This window comes from Melanotaenia boesemani, chromosome 6 (assembly GCF_017639745.1).
Source record: "Melanotaenia boesemani isolate fMelBoe1 chromosome 6, fMelBoe1.pri, whole genome shotgun sequence".
NCBI lineage: Eukaryota > Metazoa > Chordata > Actinopteri > Atheriniformes > Melanotaeniidae > Melanotaenia > Melanotaenia boesemani.
In genome coordinates, this window is record NC_055687.1 from 37,988,890 (window position 1) to 38,003,239 (window position 14,350).

The following is a 14,350-nucleotide window of genomic DNA, read 5'->3' on the forward strand; positions in this document are numbered from 1 at the left end:
AAGTAGCACCGTACCGAACCAATCACTCTGGGAACAGAGCCACGTCAACCTAATTTGATGTGGATCACACGTGTGGATGTTTTGGCTGCAGCAGCCAACTCGGCAACAGACAAAATGAGTGTTTTGTCTGAAGAAAAATTGACCGAGAACTTGGGTGACCAGGTTACTGAAAAGGACACAAATCAAGGTTCAAATGACGAAGACACCAATAAACACAGTCAGAAATGACGGATTCAAGCAGCTAATTAAGGAAATTGACCCTCGATACCAACTCCCTAAACATTTCTCTCTGACAGCACTTCCAAAGCTTTATTCAGTGCCGAGAGAGTGTTGAGAAGAAACTGCAAAGCGTGTCATACTTCGCTACCACGTGGTCAAGTCGCACGTCGGAACAATACCTTAGCCTCACTTTTGTTTGCATTCTATTTAATTTAATTTTTTTATTTAAAAACAAGCAATTTAAAATAAAATATATAAGGAGAGATTCTGAGAATTTGCTTTTAGTTCCTTGCTTATTCATTAGAATATCGACAAAAATGTTTATATGTCCATTTTATGTCTGTTCTCCCGGAAAACCTGATTTTTAGAATGAATATTTTGTTTTTAAATGGAGTTGATCAAGCAGTTTAGTGGTCCGTTTTGTTCATGTTCTATTTTGAACCTTGAAAGCTTTTGCCTTGACTTTTTGTTTAATTTGTACTTTTTTTTAGTTATCTGAAACAGTTTTATCATGTTCCTTCGGTACATCCGTCATGTTTAACCTATGACAGAAAAATATTTTAACCAAAACGAGCTGCTGATGATGAGTGTGGACAAAAATATTTAACCCATAAGAGCCTGACGTGACATATATGTTACATACAGTTTCTGAGACATTTTGCTTCAATTTATGGTTTAAACTTTGTCAAACACAATCTAATACACGTCTTTTGTCCCCTAATAGATACCCAGAAGCAGAAAACCACATCATAATATTTTTAAACACACATGATAAATGGTAGATATCACCCCAAAAAATGTTTTAGGTTGTCTTTTTATTAATTTTTGTCTTTCCTACAACATCCCTCTTTATGGCAGCATCCATTACAACTATATGTACCAGGCTGATGACGCTAATTAACGACTTGTAGGACAGCCAATGGCTGCTGTTCTTACTGAGGAGTGGGAACAGTGGCTGTTTATTACCAGGAACTACATGGACCAGTCGTACCATGTCCTGTGGGGGAGGATGGGGACAAAGCTGTCGTTCTGCTTCGACTACAAAGTGAAAATCAAATTTGACAAGTTCTGTCTGTTTGTTTTGTATGCAGCCAGTAAGAACTGCTGCACAATAAAAAGTGAATGTAAACACTGTAATTTCTGAATTTCTTGTTCAAGTTTTTATCACTAATACAGTGAAAATGAGAGGAAATGTGAATATTTGCTTTGCAAGGTGATTTCAGTGTGCGCCCCTAAATTTTCTGCTTGCGCTTCTAAAAGTTTAAGTTAGGAGCCGCTGTGCTCCTGGTAAAAAACACTAAACATGGCGCAAGGAGGTGAAAAAAATCAAGCAGCGCGAAATCACCTATAAGCAAACAAAGAATAAAATACAACATAAGGAATAAAAATATTCACACACAACTTTAGATTGGATTGGGAATGACATCTTGACGAGTGTTGTGGTTGCCGTGGTGACAGCTCATAGTCACATGGTCTGCGGCGAAGAAAAAACAGGCAGCGTCATGTCCGAATGAGTCACTCGGTAGTGCAGCCCTATGTCGTGAACGAGAGGTTAGGGAGTAGGGTGGACATTCGGACACAGCCCTGCTCTTATGCAGGTTTAGTGGTGTAACAGTTAAAATGCTCCCCCCTCAAACAGCTTCCTGCTGCACCACGTTCCCTTGTTTAGGCTGGTGAAACCGGTGTTTGTGGTTGAAGATAAATTCATATAGCCAAAATAAAAACGTGTTTTCTAGATGAACTACTAAAGCCCTCCTCCTGTAAGAGAACAGTTAAACCTTCACTAATGTGTCTCGTGTCAAACAGTTTGCAGCCGTGTTGTTTCTGGTTTTAGGCTGAGAGATAATTCCTGCCTTGTCTCCAGTCCTCCCGGTCTTTCCTCAGACTTCCATCTCAGCCAGCTGGAAGAGTTTTCTCTGACAGCCCCATTCAGGCTGACTTTCTCAACCCAAAGTTTTGACTGTTTGAAGACTCACAAACTCATCCTCACTCGCTCTGTGTCCTCCAGAAAGCTGGGAAAGCTGAACAGGACTTAAACTGAGTAATGTCCAACTCCAGTCCTCATCGGGCCTAGATCATATTATATTTAGATTATATTTATTATATTACCATTTAATATCATATTTCTCAATATAAAATTTAAGAAATAGAATTTGTAATCTGTTTTATTTACTCAATTCAAAAGTATTTATGTTGAATTTTGTTTCATATTGCACTTGCAATAAATATTAATGCACACCATAAAATCCTGTGGTTTTCCTTTAAGTATCAGTATCAATAACCATGAAAACAGCACCATAAACTACTGGTAGGAAAACGTTTGGTATTGCTCATCCCTACTGCAGATGTACACGTATGTACATTTAAAATACACTGCTCAAAAAAATAAAGGGAACACTAAAATAACATCCTAGATCTGAATGAATAAAATCTTCTTATTAAACACTTTGTTCTATACATAGTTGAATGTGCCAACAACAAAATCATACAAAAATGATCAATGGAAATGAAATTTATATAGCATTGATGCTATGGACTGGCTGCCCGTTCGTCTTGCAGGAACTGCTGACACACTCCAGCCACATGAGGTCTAGCATTGTGTTGCATTAGGAGGAACCCAGGACCAACCACACCAGCATATGGTCTCACAAGGGGTCTGAGGATCTCATCTCAGTACCTAATGGGAGTCAGGCTACCTCTGGTGAGCACATGGAGGGCTGTGCGCCCCCCCAAAGAAATGCCACCCCCCACCATTACTGACCCACTGCCAAACCGGCCCCTTCAGAACCTCCTTTATTGGGGTGTCTTGCTGATTGCCTATAATTTCCACCTGCTGTCTTTTCCATTTACACAACAGCATGTGGAACTGATTTTAGTCAGTGTTGCTTCATGAGTGGACAGTTTGATTTCACACAAGTGGGACTGAGTTGGAGTTACGTTGTGTTGTTTAAGTGTTCCCTTTTTTTTTTTTGGAGCAGCGTAACTTACCACTTACCCAAATCCTGACATAAAATTTATTTTATTTTTTCAGTTCCAGTGGGATCATAAGTTTGGTGGATCCATTTTAAATCGTAATAAACATAAAATAATTAATGTAAATGATAAATATTGTTAAAACTTGTCTTCTTTTTCTCCAGAAATTTTAGGTTGTTTATCATGTTTTCTAAAAGATCATTAAATATAAACATCTTGATAATGTACTTATTAGTACTAAAACATTATTTGTAAGTTATGCTGTCATTTTACTGGACCGACCCACTGGAGACCAGATTAAATGTGGAACCTGAACCAGGATGAGGTTGGTATCCCTGAATCTGATCTAGATGTTTTCCTGCTTCAGCACATCAGGTTCAGCTGAAATGGATCCAACAGATTGTTGTCCTGCACAATGCACCATTCAACTTTTTATAAATAAAAGACATATTTCATGTGTTTTACTAGAAACAAGAGTTGGAGCATTTTAGTGTCGAGTTAAGTCTGACGTCTTCCTGATGATTCCAGGGTTTCTCTGGTGGCAGCTTCCAGAGCTCTGCTCGTTAGTAACGGTCGACTCATCAGCACCAGTCGTAGGACATTTTTCCCCTCATACTGGGAGGAAGACAGAGACCTGGGCTTCCCTCATTCATTCCTTAGCTACGCTGTTATTTTTATGAACTGGCTTGTATGAGCACAATGAATCGGCTCTCATTGATTATGTCTGTAAAGATCACACTGTGAATCGGTGCTATACAAATAAAACTGGATTGAATCATTAATTAGAATTCTATTCTATTCTACAGTCATTTAGCAGACGCTTTTATCCAAAGCGACTTACATTTGAGAGGAAGAACAACACAAGCATGAATTCAAACAAGATGGGACGTCATAATTAAGTGATAGTCAGACCGCTTTTGAGTCCAGTTGGACCCAGGTGCTGTCATGTAGTGCTAGTGCAGTGCATATAATTTTTTTTTTTTTTTTTTTTTTTTTTTTTTTAGTCATTTTATTTAAATACAGGATCACGATTTCATCAAACAATATCAACTAGGTCATAAGTGCATGATTTCATCACATAATATCAAATTGGGCATAAGTGCATGATTTCATCACACAATATCATCTTGGGCATAAGTGCACACAGCTTCTTCAGTACTTGGTTGAGCAAAAAAGCTGGACAAATCTTTCTGACTCATTTAGTTAAGCTAAATGTGGAAATGCTCCTTAAACAACTGAGTCTTTAGCTTGGTCTTAAAAGTGGATACGGACTCTGCGGATCGGACGGAGTTTGGTAGATCGTTCCACCACCGGGGAACAACAGAGGAGAAGAGTCTAGCTACTGATTTTGCGCCACGTTGTGGTGGGAGCACTAGGCGTCTTTCGCTGGTAGAGCGTAAGTTTCGAGAGGGAGTGTAGCTCTGGATTAAGGAGTGAAGGTAGCCCGGAGCCGTTTGGGTTATTGTTTTGTAAGCCAGAAGCAGAGCTTTGAATTTGATGCGTGCTGCAACTGGAAGCCAGTGGAGAGCGATTAGCAGCGGAGTGACATGAGCTCTTTTGGGCTGGTTGAAGACCAGACGTGCTGCTGCGTTCTGGATCATCTGCAGAGGTTTAACTGAGCATGCAGGCAGGCCAGCCAGTAAGGAGTTGCAGTAGTCAATGCGTGAAATGACCAGAGCCTGGACCAGGAGCTGGGTCGTGTGTTCAGTCAGGTAGGGTCTGATCCTCCTGATGTTGTAGAGAGCAAATCGGCAAGACCGGGAAACCGAGGCAACATGGTCCTTAAAGGTCAGCTGGTTGTCTACCATGACACCAAGATTCCTGGTAGAAGATGTAGGCACAAGTGTGATTGAGTCAAGCTGCACACTTATCTGTGGCGGTAAAGAAGGACTGGCTGGGAAGACAATAAGCTCAGTCTTGGACAGATTTAGCTGAAGGTGGCGATCCTTCATCCATGCAGAGATATCAGCAAGGCATGCTGATATTCGCATTGAGACGGTTGTGTCATCAGGTGGGAAAGAAAGGAAAAGCTGAGTGTCATCTGCATAGCAGTGGTAGGAGAAACCATGAGAGCTAATGACTGCACCGAGTGAGGAGGTGTATAGGGAAAAGAGAAGAGGGCCGAGCACCGAGCCCTGAGGCACCCCTGTTGTTAGCCCATGTGATCTGGACACGCCCCCTCGCCAAGATACTTTGAATGATCTCCCTGTGAGGTAGGATGTAAACCACGAGAGGACAGATCCTGAGATGCCAAGCTCTAAGAGTTTGGAGAACAGTATATGATGGTTGACAGTGTCAAAGGCAGCCGACAGGTCCAGCAGTATAAGGACTGAGGATTGACCAGTGGATCTGGCAAGCCGTAGGGAATCAGTAACTGACAGGAGAGCAGTTTCAGTAGAGTGACCTTGCCTATATCCAGATTGATATGGATCTAACAGGTTGTTGTCCTGGAGGAACTGTGAGACCTGACTGAAGACGGCACGCTCTAGTAATTTAGACATGAATGGAAGCAGTGAGACCGGCCGGTAGTTTTCAACCTGGGCTGGGTTGAGTGTGGGTTTCTTCAGCAGCGGGGTAACCCGAGCTTGCTTGAAGGCAGAAGGAAAGACACCGGATTTAAGAGAGGAGTTGATAATATGAGTTACTGCAGATTTGACTGTAGGTAAAATGCTCTGCAGGATGTCAGAGGGAACAGGATCAAGAGGACAGGTTGTGGGTTTTGAGCTGACTAGAAGTTTAGAGACTTCGTCCTCATTTAGAGAGCGGAAGGAGCAGAGTGAGGCACCAGTAGCTGGTTTGGTAAGGCTGAGTTGGTCAGGCTCAGTGAATTGGTTACTGATGGTAGCGACCTTTTCAGTGAAGTAGGAAGCAAACATTTCTGCAGTCAGCACAGTGGAAGGCTGAGCAGGTGGTGGAGATAGAAGAGAGTTAAACGCCATGAACAGTTGTCGTGTGTTGGGAGCATTGCGGATCTTGTTCTGATAAAAGGTTATCTTGGCCGCCTTTAGGCTGGATGTGAAAGTTACAAGTTTTTGCTGGTACTCAGACAAGTCAGCGTGCTCTTTTGATTTGCGCCACTTTCTTTCTGCCGCCCTGAGTCCGGCTCTGTGATCCCTTAGAGCCTCTGTGAGCCATGGACTGGGAGGGTTTTGTCTGGCTGGTTTTGACACCAGAGGACAGAGTTTGTCCAGAGAGGAGGCGAGAGAGGAGCAGAGTGTTTCTGTAGCCTCATTAACAGACAGTAAGGAGAAGTCTGAGTGGGAAGGGAGGGTAGAGTAAACCTCATCAGACAGCTGTGTAGGTCTGAGGGATCTCAAGTTTCTGCGGTAGGACACCATTTTTGGAGCCACCTGATTGACATGAGGAAGGAAGACAGAGAATTTAACCAGGAAGTGGTCTGAGAGGTGCAGCAGGGTGACAGACAGGTCGGCTGTGGAGCAGTTTCTGGTCAGTACCAAGTCAAGAGTATTACCAGCTTTGTGTGTTGGAGGAGTCTGAACCCGTTTGAGATTGAAAGAGTAGATAAGAGCCAGAAAGTCAGTTGCCTGTGGTTTGTCAATGTGAATGTTCATGTCTCCCATGACAATTAGTGGTGTGCCATCATCAGGAATGTCAGAGAGAATCATGTCCATTTCAGAGACAAACTCAGCTATACTGCCACCCGGAGGGCGGTAAATGACCAGAATGTATGCAGTGATGGGTGTAGAGACCTTTACTGCGTGATACTCAAGTGATGAGCAGTTAGCCATAGGACGGACAGAAGTTAAGTTCCACTTTGTAGAAATAAGAAAGCCCGTTCCACCTCCTCGTCCAGCTGAGCGAGGTGTTTGGCTAAATTCTGCATTGACAGAAAGGGCAGCTGGTGTAGCTGTGTTTTCTGGACGGATCCAGGTTTCAGTCAGGGCTAGGACCTGAATGTCAGAGAGATTTATCAATGAACTGATAAATTCTGTTTTGTTAACTGCGGACTGACAGTTCCAGAGACCAAAGGTAACAGAGGGTGTGACTGATGTGCATGCCATTGGAAAGGACAGGTTTTGCGGATTGCAGTGTCTATGGGTGATACGTCTTGGTCTGTACCCATATCTGACAGGGATGGGTTTGAAGCACATTGTGCGTTAATATAGTTGTGAGGAGGTTTAAGCTTGTGCCCTTTCTCGGTGGACTCGCGCAAGTAGACTCGCAGGTCTTTACCCTTTGTGGTCTTAAACCGACGTGGGCTGACACAAAGGCTGACGCCTCGCTGACGCTTCAGCGCACCATGTGTGGAAAAGTACCTGGAGCTGACACAGCTGAGCACACTTTGCTTGATTGCACCCGGCTGAAACCGCCTCTATCTGCTTTGCCCTGAGCAGTACACAGTGGGTGTGACCCGCGTCACGGCCTCAACTGGTTGAAGAGAGAAGGTGCTAACGACAGAGCCCCACACCAGCAATGTAAACAATAACCCGAAACCAAGACAGAAACTCAAGCAGTAAACTCACCTAACTGACTGTACCAACCCTGACTGAAATCAGTGCTTGTTCTGCTGAAGTTAAACAAATTCTCTCTTTTATACGGGATTTTCCTCAAAATCACCGCCTCTATCTTAATCTTAATTGAGAATCAAAAACTGACTGTAACCTACAGTGGACTGATGACGTCAGAGTTTTAATCTTCCCACAACAAAGTGCTGTTTCATGTGTCGCTGCAAAAGCATCAGCAACCCCCCCCCCCCCCCCCCCCCACCCCCCCAGCAGAGACCCATAACATAGCAGATGAACCCCCCCCCCCAGCAGAGACCCAGACCCAGACCGTAGCAGATGAAGATTTTCCTCCAGCTGTCTTGTATTAATCATTGCTCTATTTTCCTTTGTTTTCAGGGTTCAAGTGCCCCGTGTGCTCCAAGTATGTGTCCTCAGATGAGATGGACCTTCACCTGGTTCTGTGTTTAACCAAACCCAGAGTCACATACAACGGTAAGTCATGTACATCACCCAGCTACCAACATTTTATCCCTGACTCGGCTGAGAGAGCCCCATGAATCTCGCCGACAGGCCTCTAACCATCCCACACATCATCTCCGATTAACTTTTTCATGTGACGGTCCAGGCTGTAACAACGTCCTCCTCCTTCCTTCCTCCTTCAGATCTTGTGTAAAGTGTGGTGTGGTTGTTTGGGCAGCTTCTCTATTTGAGTCAGAGACCACGTTTTCTAAACCAGTCTGGCTTTCACTAAAGCTAAACATGGGCCTGGAAAGGTCGGTCAAATCTTCCTGCATCGAAGCTACAGACAAAAACTTCTTTTAAGTCTTCTTGTTGCTTTGCATCTGCGGTAACGACATCAGTACAAATTTCCTCAGAGATCAATAAACTATTTACTAATTTTTTATATTCAACGTTTGCAGGTTCATCCTTAAAAGCCTTTTAGAGCTAGTGTCCAATATCCAGATCACCTACTGCCCCCACCATTAACATGTAGGCTAACGTTCACAGTGCAGGTCTGAACGCTCCATTCGGATTGAGATCTGATTTTAGATTTTTTTGCATGATTGTTCATGTTATAGACAAATCGGATGGCCGTTTTGTGTGTTGTATTTAGCAGTGCTGCCATTACTGAGGTGGTGAGTCCTAATGACCTCATATCTGCCGGTGTGGACAGCAACATGAATATCTGGACTGGTCTGTAGTTATTGAAATGGGTTTCTGATCTGGAAATTTCAAAATTATTCTGGTTTCACCATCAGTCATACATCAAAGCATCAATGAAAGCTATGATTCATCTACAGAAACCGATTTTAATAACTGATAATACATAATGGAATATAAAACACCAATCTAGTTATAATAAGTTATCAAACATTGGTAAAGAAATAGTCTCAAAAGTTTGCAAAGGCTGTTCATTTTCTATTCAGTCAGACATTTTAAAGTTTATTTATAACAAGTTTTGGCTGCAGGACACCGTGTATGGGATGTTTGTGTCGCTGACTGAACATTTCCTTGATTGAAGGAACAAATAATTTTTAACTATCTCCCAAATTAGCTATTAACTTTCAACAACACCACAGTCCCTTCTCTTAGCAGTCCGTTAACATTAACTAGCGTAACACACGTTACTGGTTGCGTTAGCATTAACTAGCATAAGAAACGTTACTAGTCGCGTTAGCATTAACTAGCATAAGAAACGTTACTAGTCGTGTTAGCATTAACTAGCATAACAAATGTTACTAGTTGTGTTAGCATTAACTAGCATAACAAACGTTACTGGCCACGTTAGCATTAACTAGCATAACAAATGTTACTTAACTAACATTACAAACGTTACTAGTCGCGTTAGCATTAACTAGCATAAGAAACGTTACTAGTCGCGTTAGCATTAACTAGCATAAGAAACATTACTAGTCGTGTTAGCATTAACTAGCATAACAAATGTTACTAGTTGTGTTAGCATTAACTAGCTAAGCAAACGTTACCCATGGTGTCACGTTAAGCTGGACATGAAAACGTAGAATTTAGTGTCAGATTGATGGCTGTTCACCAAAATTGTTGTGTTTCTGTTGTTGGGAATAAAATCCAGTGTTTCTTCCGCCATGACAGCAGGTCATTTCTCCTCTGCTCTCTGATTGGCCAATGTTCCTCCTTGATGTAAACACACAGCCATCAGCGAAGGTTTAGGTTATTTATAGAAGGAAAAAATTTTAGGCTCGAGTGTGTCCTCCTTCTATAATATACTGGTTCTGGATTCCTTCTGGATCCTCATTGGTGTTTCGGAGATGAATTTGGGTGTCGGCCCTCATTCCTTGACTCTGGTTGGTTGATATAGGTGTCAGTCATCTAAATCAAAGAATGGATTGCCAACACCCCACAGAACACATCAACACCCATTTAAAAATATTGCCTGAGGAGTTCTTTCAGGACCAGGGTTGGCAGGAGAGTCACACAGTCCTGCTGAAGAACGATGTACGAACATCTCTGCAGCATTTAAAATGTCCACCAGAGATTTATTGATCTCAAATAGCAGAAGAAGTTCCTCATTAAAAACATGTTGCACTGCTGGGAACTGAACAACCCAAAGACTCTCAGACCTGAAAAGCAAAATCCGATTCAAGCATCTGACGACCGTTTTCAGCAGTGTCTATGGAGGAAAGCTGGCCCTGTCCACAGTGTCCACAGCATCCTCTCAGTAAAACACGGTGGAGGACGTCTGTCTGCTGCTGGGACGAACGCTCCCAGTCGGACAGGAGCAGGGGAAAACTGCAGGCGAAGGTTCACCTACAGGTCAGAGATGCATCGCGGGCGCGTTTGCTAGGATAATATCCGTCCCGTTCGGTCTGGTTCCACTTATTTCAGGTCCTCCTATAACTCACAGTCATCTCCTTTGTTTTGTTTACACTGGTTTCCTTGACTCCATCACTGAGACACACCACAACGGCAGAGTAATGAGGTCTGTTGGCCTGTCTGTCAGCAACACAACTCAAAAAGTTATTGACGGATTTTGAAAAATTTCCAGGAAAAGTCAGAAATGGAATAAAGAGCAAGTTTGGGGTGATCCATGTCCATGGGGACATAGAGATCATTTAGACATTAGAGCTGCTAGTTTAAAAATAAAACCAACAATAATCATAAAAAAAAAGAAACACAAAAAAGACAATGGCTTGGCGGAGGTCTGCCCTCGCTCTGTGCTTCTAGTTTTTTTCTTTTTTTAATAAGAGGTGAAAAAGAAATTTTCCAAATAAATAAGTATATTAGGAATAAAACATCCTCTGTCTGGACCGTGTGGTGAAGTCCCAGGTGTGTGAGAGGATGCACGCCCCCTCGTCCCGGTTTATGGACTTGCTAGCCCGCTTCCTGATCTCGATTGCCTCCTTTATCCAGCGTTTTAGTTATTCTCCCTCCAATCCGACAATCCTCAGGTTGTCCCAGTCCTTGACGTGGTTGTTCCTCCTGCAGGGATCCAATATGACTGATTTTAAATTCTCCTCTTCTTCTCATCCGGCTGTTTCCCCTCTCGCATTCTTTTTGATGTTCCTTTTTCCTCATGTTGAAGGTCCTCCCCTTCCCTCGTATGTAGGTGTTGCAGGATCTGCATGTATTTCAAATATTACGTTGCAGGTGTACCTGTCCAGGTGTACCTACCTCTCACCTGCTAAAATGCTGGGATAGGCTCCAGTGTACCCACGACCTGTATGAATGAATGAACTCTGTATTTCTGGTCCTCTGCTATTTTGTTTTGGGATGAACAAGAAGCTGCTGTAGTTCTGTGTGAGGTTTACCGGCAGAGTTGATTCTGTGATTCTTCATGGTCCTTGTATTGGTTCGGTTATCCTTCGGATGTATGGTGTGGTTACTATGTCTATGCTTTTGTTTTCAGTTTGCATGTGTTTAGTCTTCCTTTCTTTATGTTTTCGTCTTTGGACTTGTTCATGGCCCATGTTGGAAATTGACAGAGTGCGAGTTGAATGTGTTTTTTCTTCTCCTGTCGAGCCTCTTTTTCTGTGATGATGTTGGCCCGCTCGTCTAATGTCCTGACCACTGCTAATTTGTGTGCTGTGGGGTGTTCTGATAAACAGAGGAGGTTGTGGTCCGCGTCCTGACGTCCAGACGTATCATTAATGTATCGTACCACTGGCAGCATATCGAGATGCGTATTGAATCAGCCTCAGTGGAGGGGATTCACATCCCTAGTAAACACATCAGCGGATACATTTACAGATTAGTATTTTTAAATAACTTGAAGGACAATAATTAGCTGTAGATGCTTTGAATGATGACTTAGGATTAGGGCCCGACCGAAATGGATTTTTTGAGGCCGATGCCGATTCTGATATTTGGCAGAAAAAATTTCCGATTACTGATTAATCAGCCAATTAAAAAAAAAATATATATATATATATATACATATATATATATATATATATACATATATATATATATATAAATTGTATAAACAAATGAAGAGTTTATTAAATACATCTCGTTTTGTATTTCTTGCTGATGCAAATTAGGAGTAGGTTAAAGTGCAGGTATAAAATATATAAGGTGTTTGCCTTGTATAACCAACACGAGTGAAGTTATTTATGCAGCCTTCTGATGCCCTTTAATGTTAAATTACATTTTCTTTACTCCATTATCGTTTTTGCCATGAAATATATAATGGTATAAATCATATACGAACCAAAATAAAAACCAGATATGTTTTTCTCAAATGTCAGAAAGAAGTCATCTTTGATAGAGTTGTATTTTATATATAATGGTCACCATGGTATGGCACTAACTGTAACACAGAGTCGCTGTTACAGCCGCTCACGTTAGTATTTTCTGACAAAGTAAAACTAAGACATGACATCATGACGGTGGTGAAGACAGACTGTAATATTAATAAAGTTTTGGTGCTGCAGTGAAAAAACCTCCTCCCCTCACTTCACAACGTCCCGAGTCGAGGTCAGCAGACCCCCATCCCCACTGTACACAGTAATAACGGAGCACTGCTTTCCCCTCCTGAGCCGTCGGGTGGTGGACAAGAATCTCCTTGAAGCCGTCCAGAAGTCATTCTCCATGGCCTCTCCACACTCCTCCCATGCCTGAGTTTTTGCCTTAGCGACCGCCGAAGCTGCGCTCCGCTTAGCCCGCCGATACCCATCAGCTGCCTCTGGAGTCCCACAGGCCAAAAAGACCCGATAGGACTCCTTCTTCAGCTTGACGGCATCCCTTACTGCCGGTGTCCACCAACAAGTTTGGGGGTTACCGCCACGACAAGCACCGACGACCATACGGCCACAGCTGTGGCTGGCCGCCTCGACAATAGAGGCACGGAACACAGCCCACTCTGACTCATTGTCCCCCTCCTCACCCGGGACATGGTTGAAGCTCTGCCGGAGATGGGAGTTGCAACTCTTTCTGACAGGGGACTCTGCCAGACTTTCCCAGCAGACCCTCATAACATGCTTGGGTCTGCCAGGCCTTCCCCCACCATCTGAGCCAACTCACCACCAGGTGGTGATCAGTTGACAGCTCCGCCCCTCTCTTCACCCGAGTGTCCAGAACATGCGGCCGCAAGTCCGTCGATACGACTACAAAGTTTATCATTTACCTGCGGCCTACCCTTCTTGAGGACAGTGGTTCCAGAGCCCAAGGCATGCTTTGAGGTGAGTCCAACCTGTGTGTGTGTGTGTGTGTTCTTGTTTGATATCACCTGTGTGCTTCTGCTTACTGCACTTGTATTGTTGCAACAAAGCAGTTTCCCCACTGCGGGACTAATGAAGCTTTTCTTCTTCTTATTCGCCCACGTTGGTCAGTAACTACGAAGGCTTCTTAAACACACAGTTAGTAAGTGACATTGAACCATTACTGAAGAAATTATACCCTGGCTATACAATTACATCACCCTGAAGAAAAATGGGCATCAATCGCTTCCACAGTGACGAAGACAAAAGATCTTCATGACATCGACACACTTGTCTAACGTGGCTACGCTGCTTATATAGTCAGCCCTGACACCTCAGACTTCTCATCTGACCATGAAGGCAGACGGTAGATAGACGCAGTAAATCCGAATGGACCCATTGCCTGGTCATAGTCGAGCGGCAACACATTTCATGTTGACAGGAAGCAGAAGATGGAAAAAGCCTGTCAGAGGAACCCTGGCCTGACACCAGCTGACAAATGTTAAATAATTACTCATTTTTCACAGTCAAATCTGTTTTAAAATAATATTCACTTTTATCCAGCAGGACCAGGCTGTCTCTCCTTTAATGCTGCTGTTTTTGAGGATTTTCCGTTTCTCCTCCCTCTACCAAACTTATCACCTCCCTTCCTGACCTGTTGTTTTTCAAATCAGGTGCTCAGACCCAAAGAGCAGACGGTGCTCAACACAGGCTTTTGATCTGCACCTCGCAGAAATGTTAAAATCTGCACTGATGAATATCTCTGTGCTAAATAATAATAATAATACATTTTATTTGTTGGCCCCTTTCTAGACACTCAAGGTCACCTTACAGGATAAAACACAAGAGTAAAACAAATCAATAAATACATTCATAAATTAACGGATACATAAAACAATAATAAAAGCAGTGTGAAATATTACAGTGAGGATGCCAGTTTAAACAGATGTGTTTTGAGTTTGGATTTGAAAAGTTGTATTGAATCAGAGTTACGGAGGTCTGGGGGGAGGGAGTTCC

General features: G+C 42.9%; 1 protein-coding gene across 1 annotated transcript in view; it reads left to right on the forward strand.

Annotated features, from left to right (window-relative positions):
• The window catches only part of znrf2b (zinc and ring finger 2b), a 48,591-nt gene that overhangs the window by 20,442 nt on the left and 13,799 nt on the right, over window positions 1–14,350 (forward strand). Inside the window, exon 2 of the mRNA XM_041988193.1 lies at window positions 8,055–8,150. Coding sequence (XP_041844127.1) covers window positions 8,055–8,150 — 96 coding nt within the window. The remainder of the gene's footprint in view (window positions 1–8,054; window positions 8,151–14,350) is intronic.